The 22,101-nt window shown below is 40.1% G+C and overlaps 2 protein-coding genes across 2 annotated transcripts in view; one reads left to right on the top strand and one right to left on the bottom strand.

The window, feature by feature from the left end:
- Nucleotides 1–1,631: 1,631 nt before the first annotated feature.
- On the bottom strand, nt 1,632–5,561 carry LOC122449873 (follitropin subunit beta). The gene is made up of 3 exons (XM_043481929.1): nt 5,507–5,561; nt 4,701–4,865; nt 1,632–3,141 (listed from the first exon to the last, which is right to left on the bottom strand). Exons 2-3 carry the CDS (start codon nt 4,857–4,859, stop codon nt 2,911–2,913), a joined length of 390 nt encoding a protein of 129 aa, XP_043337864.1. The 5' UTR covers nt 4,860–4,865; nt 5,507–5,561; the 3' UTR covers nt 1,632–2,910.
- KCNA4 (potassium voltage-gated channel subfamily A member 4) overlaps nt 2,903–22,101 on the top strand; it is a 224,565-nt gene continuing 205,366 nt past the window's right edge. Inside the window, exons 1-2 of the mRNA XM_043481925.1 lie at nt 2,903–3,018; nt 19,239–19,314. The gene's annotated coding sequence lies outside the window, so the exon portion shown is untranslated. The remainder of the gene's footprint in view (nt 3,019–19,238; nt 19,315–22,101) is intronic.

The following is a 22,101-nucleotide window of genomic DNA, read 5'->3' as shown; positions in this document are numbered from 1 at the left end:
TGCATACAGTCCATAAAAGCTAACCATGCCACATTTCAAGGCTGCACTTGCCCTCTGCGATGGCCCACACTCTGTCTATGGAATGCATTTCTCTCTGAATAAATCCACATCTTACCTATCACTTTGTCTCTCACTGAATTCTTTCTGCAATGAGACGTCAAGAACCTGAGCTTCATTAGGTCCTGAAACCAGGTCTGTGATCTTAGTTGGAAGTCATGGGTTTTGGCTGGGTTCAAATCCTTGTCACGTGGGTTTGAGTCCCAATCTGAGGTAAACAGTTTCATGATCATCTTTTTTGTCCTATTTTTTTTGCTACTACTCTGCATTTCAATCCAGAGGGGTGAGTAACCTGTGGGTGAAATCCCAGATGGAGGGGGAGTTAAGAATCCTGCCTCCCCTCCTCTAAGAATGGGAAAATAATATAAACTCCCATTGATGTTTTCAATAGCTGGAACTGGAGATTTGGGGTTGCTGTTTTAATAATGGAGATTTTATAGCTCAAGAGTGATCAGTGAAGCTCTGTAGCCTGATAAAAATCTTCATGCAAAGGATGAGGCAGGACAGCTACTTCTGAGCAAATTCAAAAGGACAGGGAGGAACAAAATAAAGTTGCTTGTAGGAATACACTCCATGAATCCTGCTTGTTTGGTATATGTGTACTGATGACAGTAGCATATAATATTCATCTTTCCTGGCTGTTTTTTTTTTTTTTTTTAACTTTTAATTCAATTCAGTTCGAACCAGAGATCGAATACACACACCCTGAAGTGAAAGCTGAGTCTTAACCACTGGACCACCAGGGAAGTCCAATAGCATGTAATATTCATACCCTGGAGCCAATGTACAGAAAATAGACTGAATTTAGATCAATATGTCTCTCTTCAAAAGGATGAAGCATATATATATATATATATTTCTTTTGGCAAACATAGAACAACAACTTAGAGCTTTTCAATGCTATTAAAATTGTTGGGTCTGACTTTAGATAAATATTTATTTGAGATAGAGCAGTCAATGTGGCTGCCATGTTCAACTTCCCCTTCCAGATTCAATTGCTTTTTTACTACCCCCTTACTCAAGAAAACAGCATTAGGCTGTTCTTTGCTGATAAGAGGCCACTGAAGGAACAAAGGTTATAATTTAAACATCTTATTAGACGTTGTAGTCCTAATTTCAACATGTCAAAATATTGTAGAGAATATAGCTATCAGGCACACTCAGTACCAGATTGGAATGGACATAGGTGATTACCAGTATCCGCAGTTTTGCATCATTCCTTGCCAAAATGGCATAATATGACAGATTATCATAGAAGAGCTGGGCTAAGAGATGGGAATCCAGGGTTCTTATCCTGCCTGCATATACAGTCTTTGTGATCTAAGTTGGGTCACTTGACATCCTTGGCCTCCAATTTTTCATCTCAAAAATCCAAAGAATGAGCTAGAGACTCTCTAGTGTCCCCATCCACTGTGTGATTCTCTCTTTGCTTCCCCCCACCCCCACTGTATCAGAAAAAGTGTTCAAAAAGTTACCCAAAATTTAAATGAGGAAATACTTTTAGAAATGTAACAAATTTAATATTTCCAAAGGTCAGTATAAGTAAATATTACAGAAGCACTAGGGATTTTTTGGTAAGATTTATTTTATTAACGTCGTAAACATACAGACATTTTAGTCATCTGGTTACATGTGAAAAAAAATCCAAACCTATGACTCTGGTGGCTAGCATCTTTATTTAAAAAAATAAGATTTAAATAAATTAGTTAATATGAGTATGAAACAAGTACATAACTGAGAGGTAACATCTCGAAATCAACTCGTGAAATAGTCTCAATATTCATCCTCTTGAAAGAAACAAATCTGGGAGAACATGGATAGACAAAAAAGAGTACTGACTCAGGACTTTAGGAAACAGCAGTGAGTTTTTTTGTTATGGCTAATTCTTTCTAAAAGAGCATTTTCTTTACATATATGTATTTGAAGATAAGATAAATGTACTCATTAAGTTGTCAAAATTGCTTTCAAACCTGCTCTCAAATCCACCTCTTTCCAAAGGAGTAGATCCTACATTCAAGGGCAGGGTGATATAGTTCTGTGTACTTCCCGAAGGGAATTTTGCAGGAGCCTGACAGCATTTGTTCCATTTATTTAAATGATGGAATAGATGCGGCTAATTTCCACAAGCACATATTAACATTTCTTGCTTTTGCCCTTAACTAGAGGACTTGGCAGTAATAGCTTGGGAATCCTGAGCTTGGTAACTGCCACCTGCCTGAATGATTCAGAGAGTTTTATCCTGCCTCCATCCTGCATGTGCCAGAGGAGAGGTGAGACAGAGCTGAAGCTGACGCCCCCCCTTCCGTGGAGCGCAGCCTCATCAGATAGCCTCTAACATCTTCTCTCAGTGTTCTCCTATCCCTAACTTTATGATCTTACTTTCTTTAAGGAAGCCATTATTGAGTTTCTTACTAAATTCTATGTGGAGTGCTAGGCATTGAGGCTACAATCATGAAGAAGAGGTTGGCCCTGCTCTTGAGGGCTCTTGAGTCTGGCAGGAGAATGCTGCATTTAGGACTTTCACCTACTTTTAGCTGATTTCCTTCCTCTGGGACCGTATCCCTATCTTTAAGAGGAAGGGATTGCCTGAGAGGATTTCTAAGACTATTAAACGGGAAAGCACCCTCATGTCTGTAAGTTAAGTGAGCGTGAATAAGACTCTTGGAACCAGATGTAGAATACAGGTCTGAGTGGCGACAGGCCCCAGCCGTCTCCAGTCCTGGAGCGCCCCCTCTCGGGAGAGCAGAGATGAGCAGGGTCTCCCGCGGTGGTTTGCAGCCCAGGCCCGTGTGCACGCAGACACCTTGGATGCCTGGGCCTGTGAGGGTGGGCAGCTCAGAGCGCCGCCGCCCCTTACTCTCTGACGTCGCTGAAGGAGCAGTAGCTGGGCCCCAGGCCCCGCACGGTGCAGTCGGTGCTGCCGCTGTCACACTTGCCGCAGTGACACGCGGTGGCCACCGGGTACGTGTGCAGGGAGTCTGCGCGGTGAGCGCAGCCGGGCACTCTCACCGTCTCGTAGACCAGCTCCTTGAAGGCACATGTCTTCTGGATGTTGGGCCTCGCTGGGTCCCTGTACACCAAGTCCTGAGTGGTTTAGGAGACACAGAGAGAGAGAGATGAGTTACAGTAGTCTGGAAGTTTCTGTGTAGCGTAATCAAAATGAGACAGGGATTGAATATTTACTTGCTCTAATATTGACACTTTAAAACTCTTTTATGAAATTCCTAATCAAGGAAACATGATCTCATAAATGACCTATATGCTATACATGTTTCCTGATTATTCTACAGATATTTCAGAAAATACAAGTTATTTCTTTTCTTACTCCTTATGTCTATGTCAAAATGTTAATTATTTTTTCAACTATCAAGAAATTTGAATTTCAATAGAGGAAAATGATTAAAAGAGAAATTGACAGAAATTAAATTTGACCCTTTTACTTAGTTAAAAGCTGTATTAATGACAACTTGAACCACAAATCAGTGAAGTTTAATTCCTCAGAAATTTTTTCCAAATGCATTGTCCCTGAGTGTTTATAAAAAGTCAAAAAGTATATAATATGGAACGATAATGCTTAGATTAGCCTGACTATGAAAGCTTATGTAAGATTTTAAATATTTCACTGTCTTGTAGACATCTCTTCACCTTGAAGGCTATATATTTTGTACAAGTCACAGTTTTTAAGGCTACATGGTTTGTACATAAGAACTTTAATCCTGGCATAATAGGTTTTTTTGTAGCATTTTCTAGTAAAAAATATATATATATATATGTATATATATATATTTGCACTGAGGGAAGAAGTTATTACTTCTGTTTAATTTATTTCAATATCATGTCACTAAGTCTATATCCCAAGAAGATGTGATAAGTAGATTTTGGTCAAACTCATTTACCACCCCATAAAGTATATTTCATTAAAAAGTTGATATTTTCAATTTCAATTTATAGAATGAAATTCTGCATAGATAGCCAGGTGTTAGAGGGGAAAAAAGAGAAAGTAGAAACTGCTCCTTGGATTAATTCAAAGAAGCTGTGTGAATACAAACTGTTTTTTGCCTCTGTGCTTTGATTTTCTCAACAGTATAAACAAGTGAGTGGGTTTGCTAATTCATTTTGGTTGTAACAGTCTATAAGGATTGATTGTGTTCTCAGGCTGCTTGTTGGCATTTGTATTCAGCAGGCCAGTAAGACAATTTTTATAACGTGGCTGTGCTTTTATGTGGCTTGCAAACATATTTTGGTACTATCTCTGTTGTAAAGATGTGGCCTCAAGTACAGAAATTGGCTTTTGGACTATTGTAGCTGTTCTATTATTAAATGTATGTATGTTTATATTTTTAATCTCTCCATGTGTAAAATCTAATGTAGAACTATTTTTTGAAATAAAAAATAAAAAAATAGAGTGGTAAATTACTAAATTGATCAGATCAAACCTGACCCTTCTTTACATTTACTGTAATCAAATCTAAGCCCAAACATTTAGTTGATATCATGGTAAAAAAGCCAGTCATAAAACAGTATTGGCTAAAGGACTCATGGCTATTCCTTGGGAAACTTAAAATATTGACAGGTGGGAATCAGTGAAGCCTGCCTTGTCCAGACCCTCAGCACCCTCACTTCCAGCAAAGCAAAGTGCCTACCCGGGTGTAGCAGTAGCCCGCACACCACGTGGTGTTGATGCTTATGCAGAAGCTGCATTCCTCTTTCTCCACCGTGATGGTGATGTTGGTCAGCTCGCAGCTTCTGCAGCAGATTGCTCTCCAGCAACAGAAAAGGAAGCAGAACTGGATGGACTTCATCCTGGGCTGGGAAGCAAACAATTAAGGCCTATGAGAAACTGAAAACCAAAGAATTATAATCGTTTATATATGCTGACCAAACCAAAAATAATTTTTCTATCCATTCTCTCCCATCATATTTTGCTCCAGCAATATTTTTTCCTTCCTTTTCCTTTGCTTTACTTCTTTGTTTCTTGAATAAGCATTTCTAATTATGCTCCTCAATCTTTTTTGGTGTTGTTAAAGTAGAAACATATTACAGATCAAAACTCCAATATAATGATTTAAGCAGAGCAGTGTTTGGTTTAGAACATTACTGCTGTCTATTTTAGAGTGTTTACTCTGAAGCAAGTAATCATGATCATTGTATTTGTCCTTTTACTACCATTTAAAAGACTAAAGAGAAACTTCTATATTACAAACTTAGTTAATAATTTTTAGCATCTCATAAATGTTATCATTTGCTTTTGCCCCCCTTTGTTTAAAATAAGACTCTTTCAGAGGCCAGATGAATTGGTCTATATAAAGTCAATTGCTTGCTAACATTGATTACCATGTATTTAAGAAGCCAGGTTGACAAGCACAGATTCCCTATACAATAGAAGTTAAAAAGCTCTAAATTTGTTCTCTAGATCCTCAAAAATCTGTGAATTGCAGAAGTAACTCACCACTTGATAACTGTGGATGCGGAGGCTTCTGTAGACAGCTGCCTTGTCTGGGGAAAGCTGTAGCTGAGTCCAGTCTCAGTTCACCTTTTATACAAAATTGTGTGAAACTAAACTAAACCTTGTGGATTTGTTGGGTATTAGTAAGAGCAATGTTAGCCTGCAGCTTGCTGTAAGTGAATCAGTGTTTGGACAGACAGGGAGATCAAGCCTTACTAAAGTAGTCTAAACGCAGTAGATCAGGACAAATAATGTTACCAGAGATGATCTTGTACAGATTAAATTTGATATAGTAGAACACCCACTCCTTTACCTTGTCAAATTAAATTTGACTTTGGGTTTTTCTTTTGTACCTTTAACTTGGGGAATTCAGAATCCTTTTCAAGTATTGCTTTGACTCTGTTAAGGTGTATCAAAAAGATATGGTTCATAAATTACTCCGAGGGAAGATTGAAAACTATCAGGGGAAAAACAAATAGAAAGTCTTTCATGATCTGACTCCTGTCTAAAATATAGACTGTATTTCTCTTTACATCCAGATCCTCTAATTTCAAATGTTCTTCTTTGATGCTTTACTTGTAATTCTTTAAACGTTCTGCTGTTCTGCTGATTCGTTTCTCTAGCTCTTTGCATATGCAGTGTTTGTCTTGCCTGAAATGTCCTTGCTTCCCCACTATGTCTCTTATAGCACTGCCACCCCAGGCAAATCCTCAACCTTCAGCACTCATTTGACAGCATTTACAATGGGAAGAAGAGGAGAGCTTTAACTACCAACTTCTTTTTTTTTTCAATTATCTTTATTAGTTGGAGGCCAATTACTTCGCAACATTGCAGTGGGTTTTGTCATACATTGACATGAATCAGCCATGGAGTTACATGTATTCCCCATCCGGATCCCCCCTCCCACCTCCCCCCCCCTCAATTCCCCTGGGTCTTCCCAGTGCACCAGGCCCGAGCACCTGTCTCATGCATCCCACCTGGGCCGGTGATCTGTTTCACCATAGATAATATACATGCTGTTCTCTCAAAACATCCCACCCTCGCCTTCTCCCACAGAGTCCAAAAGTCTGTTCTGTACATCTGTGTCTCTTTTTCTGTTTTGCATATAGGGTTATCATTACCATCTTTCTAAATTCCATATATATGTGTTAGTATGCTGTAATGATCTTTATCTTTCTTCTTTTTAATCCTTTATCTTTGTTTCTTCCAACAGACTAAGAGCTCCATGGATACTGGGACTGAGTTGTTTAATAAATATTTACTAATTAAGCAGTGTGACTGGAGCAAAGGAACAATGGTGAAAATATTCGGATATGATGTCAGAGATGTAACAGAAGCCAAGTCCTGTAGGACATTTTAGGCCGATATAAAGACTTTGATTTTTACTGTCGACTGGGGACCAATTGCAGGGTTTTGAGTAGAGGAGTAACATCATCTGATTTAGGTCTGAAGGGATCCCTTTGACTGCCGTGTTGCTAATGTCGGGATAAAAAGGTAGAAACAGGAAGTCCCATTAGATGCTATTCCATCAACCTGGGTAAGAAATGATATTTATTCAGACTAGTATGGTAGCAATGATGGTAACGAGACATAATTTGACTCTGGATATATTGTGAAGGTAGAGCAAACAGAATTTTTTGATGGATGAATGTTGAGTGTGAGGGGAAGAGTCTAGGATGACTTTAAGGATTATGGCCTGAGAAACTTGGATAAATATGCCATCAGCTGAAACGGGATGGCTAGAGATACAGTAAGTTTTTTGAAAAGATAAGGAATTTAGTATGGACATGTTGAACTTGAGGTATCTTTAAGACGTCTATGTAGAATGCTGAATCTGGATTTGGGGAGGAATACATTGGCTGAGGTGTAAATTTGGGAGTCATTGACATGAGCCTTGAAAAGATTACCGAGGGATTGGGTGTGTGTTAATAGAGAAGATAAAAGGACCAAGGGTAGAACCTGGTGTATTCTAGCACTAAGAGGTCAAGGATAAGATGAAGTTTCTTTCTTCCTTTATCCAAAGGAAACACAAGGGTCATTGAGGAAAGAAAGGAATGAAGAGAATGTGGTATCCCAGAAGTCAAGTAAAGTGTGTGTGTCAGGAGGAGCGAGTGACAACTGTACCCGACACTGCTCACAGGTTAAGTTAGGGGAAATTGCACAATAATCTGGCATTTGTAAAGATCACTAATACCCTTGACTAGAGAAGTTCCTTTGGAGTTAGGGGAACAAAATCCTGACTGGTGTGTGTTTTAGTGATTGGCAAGAGATGAATAAAAATGAAATGAATGTCACATGTGCTGTCGCTTCAGTCCGTGTCCGACTCTTTGTGACCCCACAGACTGTAGCCCGCCAGGCTCTTCTGTCCATAGGATTCTCCAGGCAAGAATGCTGGATGGGTTGCCATGCCCTCCTCCAGCAGATCTTCTCAACCCAGGGATTGAACCCACATCTCTTTACATCTCCTGTATTGGCAGGTAGGTTCTTTACCATTAATGCCACTGGGAAGCCCAAAGAAAGATAAATATATATAGATAGCTTTTTTCCAGGTATTTTGATTCAAAGATGAGGAGAAAAGCAGGTGATAAATTGGAAGTGGGATAAAGATAATTTTCTTTTCATTTTTATGTTTTAAGATGGGAGAAATAACTGCTTGTTTGTATGCTGATGCAAATGATTGAGTATAGAGTGAAAAATAATGGTATTGGAGGAAGAGATGGATTTCAGACACAGCTGGAGGGATGGCTTTAGACAGGAGGATGGAGAGCTCGTATCCTGTATCAGGCAGAGTTGTGAGTATAGATGCTGCTGGGCTGGGAGGTGTGGTGGGGGCAGACGGTGGTGATGGGGAGATGTGGTGACAGTCTCTGTACAAGCTCTCCTGTGATGAATGTCATCTTCTCAATAAAGTAGGAAGTAAGGTTAGCATTTGAGAATAAGGATGGTGGATGAATTTGCTGAGGATCGAGAGATGAAAAGAAGTCTCCCAGACCTTTCTCCTGTCAAGCCTCTTATAGCCTGGTTTATCTGATTAGTGTCTTTCCTAATTAGGTGTTATTGTTTTCACAAAGGTTGTTGGAAATATTTTATTGATGAAAATTTAGAGGTCTTTCTTATTCACCTTTGTATTCCCAATAGGAAAAGAGTTTCTAATCCACAGTAGGCACAGATTCACTTTTGTTGAACAAATTGAAACACAAATCACTCATACTTTCCCTTACGCTCTGCTGGTCCATAACCTGTTTGCTAGCTGATGCATTTCTTGTTCTTGCTCTGTTCTGCTCTCGGAAGCCTCTGGGGAGGGAGACTGGAGCATAGAAGGAGAAGGAAGAAAGAGCATCTGTCTCCCTTTTCTTTCTTTGGCCACTCTGCATGGCTTGCGGGATCTTAGTTCCCTGTTGAGGGATCAAACCTAGGCCCTTTACATTTTTCTTTTCTGGTTAGTAGCTGCATTTTCTCTGAGTCCAGGTCACACAGGAAGCTTTTCTCTTAGTTTTCCCAGCTTTCGTGAGGAAAACCCTCTTGTGGTTTGAGTTTCTGCCAAGTGGTCTCATGTTTTGGCTCTGGAAACCCCACCTGTGTCCTTCTAATCCTGAAGATGAGTGATTGCTGACCTTTGAGTCCTATCCTTTCTCCTGTCTGGTTTCTCTGTAATTCTAACACTTGGACAAGGCATTCCCTGGATTAAATTCCCTCTGTTTTACACATTAGGAGTGGTTTCAGTTTTCCTGGTTGGAGACTGAGTGATAACACCCATCTTTATTTCTAGCCCTGTTATTATATTAACTCAATATTTAACAGAATGTTGACTAAGGAGACTTTATGTCAGATTCTTACTTTCTCCACTTGAGACACCTCCCCATTTCCCAAAATCACATGTATTTTTTTCCTCTCTTATTTGAAAGAAAAATAAGAGCCTGAGATACATTTCTCATCTTTTCATCTAAGCTATTCAATATTTAATACTCCTCCCAGTACTTTGTTTTGTTTCCTTAGTTCTCAATACGTTTCTCAATGTTAACACTCATCACTTTGTATTTTAAATGAACAGCAGGCTTCTCTCATGAATTCTGGTGAACCACTGTCCACAACTGTACGAGCATCCTTAGAATTTCTACCTCTGTATAGACTCAATGACTACATCCTTTTTTCCCTTATGCAGATTTTTTTTTCCAAGCCATTCCTTTATGGTTGTGTTTAAAAATAGGAAATTAAGTACCTTCCTCATATCCTTTTTTAAAAAATGTTTTATTTATTTTGGGTCCTAGTTGTGGCATGCAGACTCTGTAGTTGTGGTGCACAGGCTTAGTTGCCCTGTGGCATGTGGGATCTTAGTTCCCTGACCAGGAATTGAACCCATGTTCCCTGTATTTCAAGGCAGATGCATAACTACTGGGCCACCAGGGAAGTACCTTTGTGCTCATATCTCAACTTGCTCCTTCTATGGTCTAGTGTTCTTTTCCTCCTTCTCTTCTGGCCACGTGATAAATGATTTATAACGTAAAATTTTTAAAAATGTTTAATATATTAAAATTTTAATCTAAATTTGTTTTAGCCATTTGAATTTGTTTCCTTTATTTAAATTACAAAGTAATATATATGATGTAATAATTCCATATATAGTGCTAAATTTTTATTAAGTTTTTATCCTAGCAGATTACTCAACAATAGTATAGCACTGAACTGTCCAGAATTGATGCTTTTGAACTGTGGTATTGGAGAAGACTCTTGAGAGTCCCTTCGACTGCAAGATAAATCAGTCCTGAATATTCATTGGAAGCACTGATGCTGAAGCTCCAATACTTTGGCCTCCTGATACAAAGAACTGACTCATTGGAAAAGAGTCTGATGCTGGGAAAGATAGAAGGCAGGAGGAGAAGGGGACGACAGAGGATGAGATGGTTGGATGGTATCACCGACTCGATGGACATGAGTTTGAGTAAGCTTCAGGAGTTGGTGATGGACAGAGAAGCCCAGCATGCTGCAGTCCATGGGTCGCAAAGAGCTGGACACGACTGAGGTGAACTGCACTGTCTAAGTATAGCAGCCACCAGCCATGTGTGGCCATTAAGCAGTTGAAATGCAGGTGGTTCAAATTAAGATATACTGTAAGTGGAAAATGCCCACTGGATTTCAGAGACAAAATAAGAGTGCATGCAAGCTATCTCAATGGTTTTTTTATTGATTACATTGAAATGACATTATTTTAGCTAAATATGTCATTAAGTCAATCTCACCTATTTCTTTTACTTTAAAAGTACTTTGTTGTAAGATGTGGTTACTAGAAAATTTTAAATCATGTGAGTGAATCACATATTTCTATTGCATAGCACTAGTATAGAACTTGCTGACTAATGAGTAAATTTTCAGAGGTCACAAGACTTGCTTACTGGTCTCATGCCTGGCCCTTGTACATTAAATATTGCCAGGCTAGATCAATTGGAAAAACTCTGAAAAAATAATAAACTGAAATCCACTGGTTGCCAATGTTTATTAATATAAAGACACAACAATGTATATTTTATATTTTTCAGCAAAGGGGTTAGTAGGGTCAGTCTTCATATTAGCAGGTAAACTTCTTGTTCTCATCCACAGGAGCAGTCAGATGGAAATCTAATTCATTTCATCAAACAAGATAGTACCATACTGTGAACAACAAAACAAAATCTAATGTTCATCTCTGTTGCATTTTCTTTTCCTCAGCAAAACAGAACAAAATAGTATAGAGCTCTCCTGATAGGAACTCTTTTAAAAACAGAAATGACACTCACTATTCCATGATAATGTTCCAGTAAGAAGTCAGTACCTTTGGTATCAGTCAACTGATAATGCATGAAGCTAAAAATATTTCATCAGCTTTACAGCAGTCGTATCTTGCATAGAGTAAGCATCCAGTAAATACTTATGCATTTTATTTTTGTTTTGATGATAGTTGGCAGCTTTCTAGAAACTAAAGCATAATGCACTAAGAATGGGATGTACATCTCAGTAAGTAACAATATATGATGCTTGATGAGACCTGTGCTGAAAGGATAGTAATCTAGTGATGGGTCAGCAGTTACCCCTAGCACAAAATGCTGATTCTAGCTGTTTTCGCATCTTTTTGTTTTGGGAAAGAGCACCTTTGTATGCATACATATATGTGTGCATACAAACACACATATAAATATAGACATGCATAGAAAACACTGACATGATAGTTTATGTTCTCACAGCTTCCTTAAGCTCATGCATGTCCTTTAAGTCCTGTTGTCCTCTTTTACAGAGCACATTTATTGAGCACTTATTCTATACCAATCGCTGTACTAAATGCATATATCAGCAGCTTAATGAATTACATATTAATATTATATGTACATTTATAAATAAAGAAATGAGGGTCAGAGCAGTGTATTAAGACATCCAATGTCACAGTAAATAAGCAACAGAGCTTCAAGTGCAGACCAGGCAAGGAGACTTCGGGGTTCCTGGTGTCCTTCCTTCAGTCACAGAACTGTTTGCCAGACAGATTGGGCCAGTGGAGGAGAAGCACGGGAACTAAAAGGCATTGTCACTGCTCTGCATTAACACTGTGTGTGTGTATTAATTTTAGAGAGGTGCCATTTGATACGGGAGAAAAGAGAACCAGCAACTGGGGAGATTAGAAAAAGCAGAGACTTAGAAAGAAGAGAGAGGAGAAAGGTATGGAAACTGTACAATGAATCATTAATCCAAGGAGACATGTTAGGAGACTAGAGCCTGAAACTGAATCGATGAAATAAGAAGCCAGGACACTAAACAATGAGTTAAATTTCACTGAACATGTACTAAGCTTGGTGGTAAATATTTTATATACACCAGTTTAATTAATTTAATCTTTACAGGAACCACAAAATAAATGCTATAATCATCTTTATTTTAGAGATGAGAAAACTTTCTATTTGACATAGAAGTTCAGATATCTTTACCAAGTTCAGTTCAGTTCATTTCAGTCGCTCAGTCGTGTCTGACTCTTTGTAACCCTATGGACTGCAGCATGCCAGGCCGCCCTGTCTATCACCAACTCCCAGAGTTTACTCAAACTCATGTCTATTGAGTTGGTGATGCCATCCAACCATCTCATCCTCTGTCGTCCCTTTCTCCCACCTTCACTCTTTCCCAGCATGAGGGTCTTTTCAAATGAGTCAGTTCTTTGCATCAGGTAGTCAAAGTATTGGAGTTTCATGTGGCTGGTAAATGGGGGAAATGAAATTCAAACCCAAGTTGTCTAGGGCCTGTGCTTTTGCCTATTATATTGTTCTATCAGCCACTCTTATTGGAACACACTTCAGACTTAAATATACGTGTACCTTCATGACCTTTAGAATAAATTTTTATGCCTTCACTGTGTGTGCATAGAGGGAATCATATTGGAAGGCCAAGATATTGTCTTACCTTCTACAAAAGAAGAAAGTTCTTCAAAATAAAACCTGTCATTTATAGAAAGCATGAAGAATAAACGAGGCAGGAAGTATTTCAACCATTACCATGGCATAGAAAAATAGCCAATATTCCATGTACTTGCTCACATTATCTGGCTTCTTTTCACTTAGTTTGGGGCCATGTGACCAATTCTGTTCAGTGGACTATGAGCAGAAGTGAATTGTATTATTTGTGGGCTGAGGTGGTAAAAATCTCTTGGATGACTCTCCAGTGCTCTCTCTCCTTTCTGTGGGTACAACAGAGGCTTTCTCTTCCTGGTAATGTACCCAGAAGTTACTAGAGACTCTGACAGCCTGTGTCCTTGGACAGATGTGTAGAGCACAGTCTCTTCTAATTTACGCTAGATCCGTAGCATGGGAAAGAAATTAACCTTTATTGTGTGACATCATTGAGAATTTGAGGTTCTTTTGTTGGTGCACCGTAACTCACCCTGGGGTTTCCCAGGTGGTGCAGTGGTAAAGAATCCACCTGCCAATGCAGGATGCCCAAGAGATACAGACTTGATCCCAGGGTTGGGAAGATCCCCTGGAGTAGGAAACGCAACCCATCCAGTATTCTTGCCTGGAAAATTCCATGGACAGAGGAATCTGGTGGGCTACGCTCCATGGGGTCACAGAGTCAGACATGACTGAGCAAACATACACACAACCCAGTCTTTTCTGACTAGGAAGTATTTTACCAGGTTACCTAGAAGGTATAACAGTCAGCTTGACTTTGTATGATGCCAAACCAAAGGAAGAGGATAAAAACATAGAGCTGAAGTCTGGAATCTGTTCTAACATGATTTTCAGAATTGTCCTTGCTTTCCCAAAACTTTCAACAACACCCTCCTCGTCCCCCATGCTCTGTTTCTCCAGCAGAGTGGGGCAAAACCATAGCGTCTATCTAAGTTACCGCTAACAAGGCTCCCTTTGCCTTCGTTTGTTTCCTTCTTTGAAGGAGTTTAGAATTCCTAGGTGCTTTCCAGGCAGTCCGTCTCCATCGCTTTTCAACAAACAACAACAGAAATAACAACAGTATCAGCAAAACTAAACCCTTTAGAAAAGTATTTTAAAAACACCAGCTGATTTTATAGCCTATTTGTTCTAAATGTCTAGGGTAGCTTCCTTGGCAAGGCAGATTGCTAGAACCTAGTATTTGTCTGAGGAATAATAACTTCTGTATGATAGATCCAATACCATATCTAATAATAAGTAAATATAGGTAGGCAGTTGAGAGAGGCTTTCCTGGTAGCTCAGCTGGTAAAGAATCTGCTGGCAGTGCAGGAGACCCCAGTTCGATTCCTGGGTCGGGAAGATCCCCTGGAGAAGGGATAGCTACGCACTCCAGTATTCTTGGGCTTCCCTGGTGGCTCAGACAGTGAAGAATCTGCCTGCAATGTGGGAGACCTGGGTTCAATCACTGGGTTGGGAAGATCCCCTGGAAGAGGGCATGGCAACCCACTCCAGTATTCTTGCCTGGAGCATCCCCATGGACAGAGGAGCCTGGTGGGGGCTACAATCCATGGGGTCGCAAGGAGTCAGACACGACTGAGCCACTAAGCATGCATCCATGCACAAAGTTGAGAGACCAGGTTAATGGTGTGAGTTTTCATAAATATTGGCAATTTCTGGAGAATTTCCTTTTCTTTCTCAGTATACAAATGACCCTATCTGAATCACTTGGTATCAAAGCAACATGCCTTTGTTTCTGGTCCTTTGCTCTCTTGACATCTATCTGCTACATTTCATTAAGAAACCTAAACGAAGAATGGAGATAATTTGAATGAGAGACATATGTTTAAAGAATACAAAAGATAATTTATTGCTTGAATCCTACTTTGCCTTGAGTTATTTATATCACATTTCAAAAATTACTTTCACCTTTATTTTCTCAGTTTATTCCCACTCATTCCTCAGAATAACAATCTTTTAAGGTGAAAGGGAAAGAAACTGCTGAGTGACTTACCTACAGTTACACTGAGTGGCAGAATTTGGACTCATAGGTCAACTTTTTATAAAAACAGGGACTACAAAGCATTCTATTTTAAGTGACTCCGGGTTTATTTTTAGCACAGAGAAAGAGTGATTTCAGGAGCACACTATGACAAGGACTTCTATTTGTCCCTGATATCCATCCCCTTTCTGGTCTCCCACATGAATAGATTTGGTAGCTGGGTATGTGTCTGCCTAGAACAAAGAATAGAGTGCCTGTTGCAGCCAGGATTGGCCATGTTCTGAACAAAAAGATACACAAGTAAAATGTGTGGCAGTCTTCAGTAACTTCAGGTGACAGGTAGCAAGCAGCTTTTCCTCCTTCTGTTTTTTCATCCTTCCTCCATCCAGTTCCTTATAATTTGGGTCATTTTGGAGTAAGAGTGCAAAGGCTATACTTTAGAGTTGGTGGTACAGTGACCCAGAAACGTATGAGTTGCTGAGGACTTCCAGAACAGTTCCAGCCCTAGACTACCAAACTTCAAAATTTTACAAAGAAGGGAATACAATCTCTGTCTTGTTTAGGCCACTATTATTTTGGGTCTTCATTGCCTGAAACTGAATGCATCTCACTAATACCTGTAGTCAGAGTCATTATCTCAGGACAGAGCTCCCATTCTTAGCCAAATGCTGAGGAAACCTGCTTTTATAGAGTCTGAAGAGGGTGGGGGATGCCTCTGGTACCTGGAGATGAACCTGAGATTAAGTCTTGGCCCTAAGATCGCAGAAACCTCAAAACTGGGGAAGTTGCGATTTTAAAACTACAGGTTATTGTCTTCTAGAAAGATGGAGATTTTAATTCATTTTTGGGGCAGAACCTTTTAGTTTGACAAACATACACGTGATGTGAGGGATTTCCCGTTTCCATTTCCCTAATTTTCCTTCTTGATGCTGGTAGGAAAAGGGTCTTTTGGCATAATGTGTCAGTGTGAGGCTGTCAGAGACAAGAAAGGAATGTTTGGCTTACAATTTGAAAATCTGTAAAATTTTAAATTTGAAAACACCAAAATATAACTATGGAGGAGCCATGGAAAAAAGATATGTTTGGCCTTGATCTGGGAGAGAGTGGGGAAACCAGTAAAATGGGAACTTGAGGATGTATGTTTTTAAATGACTAGATTTTAGACTGTCCTGAGGAGGAAGAACTGTTGCATATTGTTGGAGAAAGAAGTATGAGTTCTTGTTTGGGGACTTGTTCCAGAAAGATGGAGGCTTCCCTGATGGCTTGGCGGTAAAGAATCTGCCTGCAATGCAGGAGACACAGGACATGGGGATTCAATCTTCCTGGGTTGGGAAGATCCCCTGGAGGAGGAATTTGCAACCCACCCCAGTATTCTTGCCTGGGAAATCTCATGGACACAGGAGCCTGATGGGTAAGGGGTCGCAAAGAGCCGGACACAATTGAGTGACTGAGTGTGCACATAGTATGCCAGGAAGATGACAGATATTTTCTTTGGTGCCACATGACAAAGTGTGGTGTAGAGTTAGAGGAAGAGGAGCATTTAAGGGAAGCCAGCATCCCTGTCTTTCCCATTTTAGCAGGTTCAGCAACAGTATCCTTGGCTAGAACTTTAGCATTCATACAATTGGCATCACCTGCAGTGGGAACTGCTCTCAAGCCCTAGACACAGGGATCCAGAGCCTGAGAAAACATGGCAGACACTAGGTAAAGGATGAAGCTGGATGCCCATTCTATGGGCATGTGAGGCACCCCTTTGTGCCTAAACTTCCTAAAAAGTTGGGGGCACTTTGGAGGGGGTGAGGGTTAGGAGTCTTCCTGAGGTGGTAGGTAAGGGAGGAGGATATGGGCCATTAAAATCCTGGCACATGGTGAGTCCTAAGGTAGTAAAATGAGGATTAATCAAAACATTGGATTTAAGGCTTTGCAAATAAAGGGACGAGTCTGTGCATAGCCCAGAGACAAGTTGGGGTACAGTGCCTACTAAGAGCTCTGGTGTGAGTAGCTCTGAAAGGGGTATGAGGGAGATTGACATGGTTGACAACTGTGTAGTAGACACTGACTTTAGAGACTAGTATATGTGCCGGCTAACTAACTTAAGGGGTTAGCTCTAAGCTTCATTTAGGGATCAGAATTCTGGGGCAGATTCAGAAATGGCTATTATTTTTAAAAACAAAAAGAAACTGGTTATAGTCAGAGAATCTTCTCATTTAGATTTTAAAATATGAGGTGGGATTTTTTTTTAATATAAAAAATCTCCCTTTGGCACCATGATATTTTTATTCAGTATCAGTCCTTTTTCCTTTCTTAGGCCAGCAGATTTCTTCCAATATTCTAATAAAAGCAGTTTCAGTTAAGTGCTTCTACCTCTGGCAGTTTCTTTTGATGTGACATTTCTGCAGACACTACTATTTTAAAAGGCACAAGCCTGAAAGAATAGTTTTTTTTAAAAGAGAGACAGTACCTTTGTGTGTGTGGGTTGGCACATTTAAGGGTTTGCTTTTTTCTTAATGGGTCATAGGGCTTTTGAAGTGGGTGGAAAGAGCATATATTATAGGCATATGTACCATTCTGGAAGACGACAGGCAGTTTAATTTTAATAAACTAAGTTGACCCTAAAGTGATGAAAGACACAGAGGCCCATTTTTATTTGTAACTCAGGCATGTAGGTAATCAAGAGGTAACCATGAGAGTGTTCATAGCATTGGAAAAAGCCTGGTTTTCATTCGTGCAACACCCCTTCCACCTCACATTCTTCCAGATATACTAAAAACAACCCTGACTTTCCCAGCTTTCACACAAGAAGTTCTTTGAAAATCCTATTGCTTCCCCAGAATCTTTTGGTTCCATATTGAAGAAACTTGATAACAAATGCTCTTATGTGTGCTCTGTTGCCCAGTCGTATCAGACTCTGTGCGACCCATGGACTGTAGCCCTCCAGGCTCCTCTGTCTGTGGAATTTTCCAGGCAAGAATACTAGAGTGGGTTGCCCTTTCCTCCTCCAGGGGATCTTCCTGATTCAGGGATTGAACCCCCATCTCTTACATCTCCTGCATTTGGCAGATAGATTCTTTACCACTGCGCCACCTGGGAAGCCCAAAAAACACTCTTAGGAACTAATAGTAATAGCAAATACCAGTTCTCAAAGAATTTTCTTGCGGTTGTTGTTAAAGTGGAAAATGGCATGGTAGAAGTAGAGAATGATAAATGAGTATACTCAAGTAAATCAATATTCTGCAGTTGCAGGATAGTATTAATATAAGAAAAACAGTTTCACTGTGGTCTATACCGATGTCAGTAGTCTTTTCAGTAAAAGGGCCGGGTAGTCAATATTTTAGGTTTGTGGATGTCAGTCCATTTGGGCTGCTGTGACAAAATATGACAGATTGAGTAGCTTATAAACAGATTTCTCAGTTTGGGAGGCTCCTAGAAATGCAGGACTAAGGAATCAGTAGATTTGGTGTCTGGTGAGAACCTGCTTTCTGGTTCATAGACAGCTATCTTCTCTCTGTGTTCTGATATGGCAGAAGGGGTAAGGAAGCTCTGTGAGGTTTTTATAAGTGGCATTATAATTGCACTAATTCCATTCATGAGGGCTCCACTCTCATGACCAAAAGATCGCCCAAAGGCCTCGCCTCCTAATACCACGACTTTGGTGATTATATCAACATATAAGTTTGTATAGAGAGTATTACAAGTGCCACCCAACCAGTTTAGTGGATTAGCCCTAAACTAATGTACAAACGTTCAGTCCATAGCACTAGGCCATATGGTTTCTATTGCAGTGATTCAACTCTGCCTTTGTCATGAGGAAGCAGCCATAGATGCTAAGAGACGGCTATGTCCCAAAGTTCCAATAAAGCTTTATTTGTGAAAACTAGCAGTGGGTCGGAATTGGCCCACGGGTGATGGTTTGCAGGCTCCTGTCTGAATTGAACTGTATAGCAGTGGAGAGCTTCTAACAGTGGAATTGTAACCTGGTGGCTCTCAAATGTGCTCTCAGGGTCAGCGAGCATCAGCACTGCTGGGGGAACTTGTCAGAAATGCAAATTATTTTGCTTCACCCTTGCCCTTCTAACTAAAAAACCCTCGGGGGTGAGCCCTGGCAATTTGTTTTAAGCAGCCCTTCAGGTAATTCCGATGCACTCTTGTTTGAGAACCACTGTTGTGGGGAAAGTTTTGGTTGCAAAAACCAAATCTACCCAAGCTAGCCCGGATATCTTACTGAAAATCAGGGTCATTAGGAGTAGTTGCTGCAAGAGGCAGTCTCCCAAATCTTGGTGCCTTAACTCAGATTTTTTTTTTTTTAACTTATGTTGTGCTTTTGACCTCTGTTTTGTAGCTTTGTGACCTGAAATTTTTGGCCTCTGAAGTCACTGCAGTGGAGAAGAGACAGCTGGAGGACTGAATTTTGTACAGTAAGTTTAAGTGCCAGAATGGGAAGTGGCCTGTATCAGTGCTTCTCAAACTTTAATGTGAATCAGAATCACTTGGAATCTGGTTGAGAATTCTCCCTCGGGTGGAGCCTGAACTTCTCCATTTCTAACAGGCTCCAAGATGGGCAGACCTCAAGGTGAGGTTCCACCAGTTTAAGGGATCACTAGGCCTGTAGGGGAGAAAAGCTCTGCAGAAGCTCCCAGCCATGCCCAGCCTGACCGTGGGCTGGCATGCCTGAGAAGCCTGTGATAAGTTGCTACAGTAAACTATAGTCACTCTTCTTTCTTTTCATGTCTGCTGCTCCTCTTCTCTCTTAATGGGCTTTCAACAGTTCTCAGCTTCAAGTCTATATTCTGATGTTTTAGCTCCACTTCTTTCCAATGATAGCTCCTCTTCCAATTACTGAAACTTTCCCCTATTATTTGGATTTTCAGATGAGAAATTTTGATTGAATCTTATTTGTTTATAAATGAGTTTCCTTCAGGATCAGTTAGCCTGTCAACTATGGTCAAGGATTAGTTTCACCTGGTTGATAGCCAGTTAGCAGAAACTGTGGGACAGATAACTATAAATAGATTTTAATATGCAAGAAATGGAAATGAAAAGATTATCAGTATTTGCTAGTTACTCTGCTAGATAGACTCTTTACAACTATTATGCTCATTTTAAAGATAAGAAAACTGAGGATCAAAGTTTAAGTATTGGCTTCAGGGTCTCATATGTAATGTGTGGTGGAATTGAGACCTTAAACCCATATCTGACTCCATCATTGTGCATTTTCTTCTGCTGCTAGCTCTCAGAGAGCCCAAGAGCTGGTTAAATTAAACACTCAGAAAAGCAACTGGCTGTTTTTAAAGATATAGACAAAGAAATACTTTTGCTGAGAATAAATTTGACTTAAGTTGCCAAAGCAATATGCTATTAATATTCACTTTATCTTCCATGACATTTGTATATCATTTTTCCTGTTGACTGCTCTCCTCTTTTTAAAATAATGTTTTTTTTTCCTGTAGTTTCCCCTTAGTACTTTATCATTTGCTTTCATTCATGTCATTAGATATCCTTATGAAATTTGTTTTCAATTGTTGGATGAACTTGGTTGATCTAACAACCACTTTGCTACAGAAACTTGGATAAGCCACTTCCATTGTTTTTTTTCACTGTTACAAGCAATACTTCCAGTATATCATAGTATTATTCATCTGTATCTGATTTTTTTTCTAAGGTCAGATTTCTAGAGGTAGGATTAGGAGAATAGGGGACATATATATGTATATATATATTGTTGCGTGACACCCCACAGGCCTGCATGCCTTATAGTTGCCCAGCCTGGAAACCGAAGAAAGAACCTAGACAGTGACAGAGACACCAGTGGTTTAGTGGACAGGGAATCTCATCAGTGTGAAGCAAGGGCCTGGAGCGACACCCTCACTGTGTGCAGCAGAGAGTGAGCAAGACATGACAGTAGCCTTCACTATTCTGGGGGAGAGGAAGGCTACCATTTATAGGGGGAATGGACATCAGGTGGGCTAATCACTTATCAGTCACTAATGAAGCCCTATAATTAAGAGGATGGATAGTCATGTGAGTGAAGCAGGGCCTGGTCAAGTAGGGGGATGTACAGAGAGCAAGACAACAGCCATGTTGGAGGGCCTGACTCTCTATAGTGAGGAGGTGAGGGAGGCCTATGGACTAGTTCAGATTGACTTGAGCTTCAGTTTCACTGGTATAAGCTATAAAGTAGCCTAAAGAGGCATCTCTGTTCCTTCCTGCATTACAACCCTTAGGGAGCAGGGCCTTGGTTCTTCCTCAGAACATAGGTTTGGGGAGGAAGGGCCTGTGGCAGAAACCAGCCCTGAGTTGTTAGTACACATTGGGCAAATGGCTGATGTCACTTCTCAGGTACTGCCCATTAGGTCTGGGCACAGTCATTGGAATATGCAACTGCTTCTAGGCCTGAGACTGCTGACACTTGACCCTGAGGTTGCCATTTAGGACAGAGTACTCATCGGTGACTTGAGCACAGAAGCAAGGCCTGAGGTGGGAACCAATACTCAGGTGCCCGCAGCGTCCTCACTATTGACAGCTTGTAACGAACATACTTAAAGAAACTGATTTCAATTGCAAATTAAAGGGCAAATGTTCTCAAACATGATATACACATACACACACATGTATATAAATACACATACATACACACACAAAGTTGATGAGGTTATAGTAACAAGAACCTTACGCTGCTGGCAACTTATATTGAAAATCCTAAAAGAAGATTTGTGTGTGTGTGGGGTGGGGGTGGTATATTTGACGGCTTGCAACTCAGAAAATTGTAATTTGTTTATATTTTCTTAACTACTAGTAAGGTTGAACTTTTTCTTATTTGCATTTCTTTGGCTCATCTGATTTCCTTATTTTAAAATGTGAGTAAAAGGATATCTGTTTTAATGAAGAAATCTTTAGATTTTTAATATTCAACTAGCTTCCTATGTGCTAGGTAAAGATGAGTAATCCTTGGTGCCTTACTTTAGGGATCTTACAGTCTATCAAGATAGATCAATATATGGATCATAGGCAATACTGCAGTATGATTTGGGCTACAGTATGTTGCAATAAGATAACAGAAAAGGGAGCAACTAGTCCCAGCTAGAGTCATAGGACCCTTCTCAGATGCTCACAGATATTTCCTGATAGGTACATGGTTATATGGGCTTCTCAGGTGGCTCATGGTAAAGAGTCTGCGTGCCAAGCAGGAGACACAGGCTCAGTTC

This window comes from Cervus canadensis, chromosome 11, assembly GCF_019320065.1.
Source record: "Cervus canadensis isolate Bull #8, Minnesota chromosome 11, ASM1932006v1, whole genome shotgun sequence".
In the NCBI taxonomy this organism is placed as follows: Eukaryota; Metazoa; Chordata; class Mammalia; order Artiodactyla; family Cervidae; genus Cervus; species Cervus canadensis.
Note: the sequence above shows the minus strand (reverse complement) of the source record. Positions and strands in the feature narration are given on the sequence as shown.

Coding starts and splice junctions, on each gene's coding strand:
- LOC122449873 (XM_043481929.1), bottom strand. CDS start 4,859: ATGAAGTCCATCCAGTTCTGCTTCCTTTTCTGTTGCTGGAGAGCAATC. Junction 3,142..4,700: donor CGGGCTACTGCTACACCCGG/GTAGGCACTTTG, acceptor TAAACCACTCAG/GACTTGGTGTACAGGGACCC.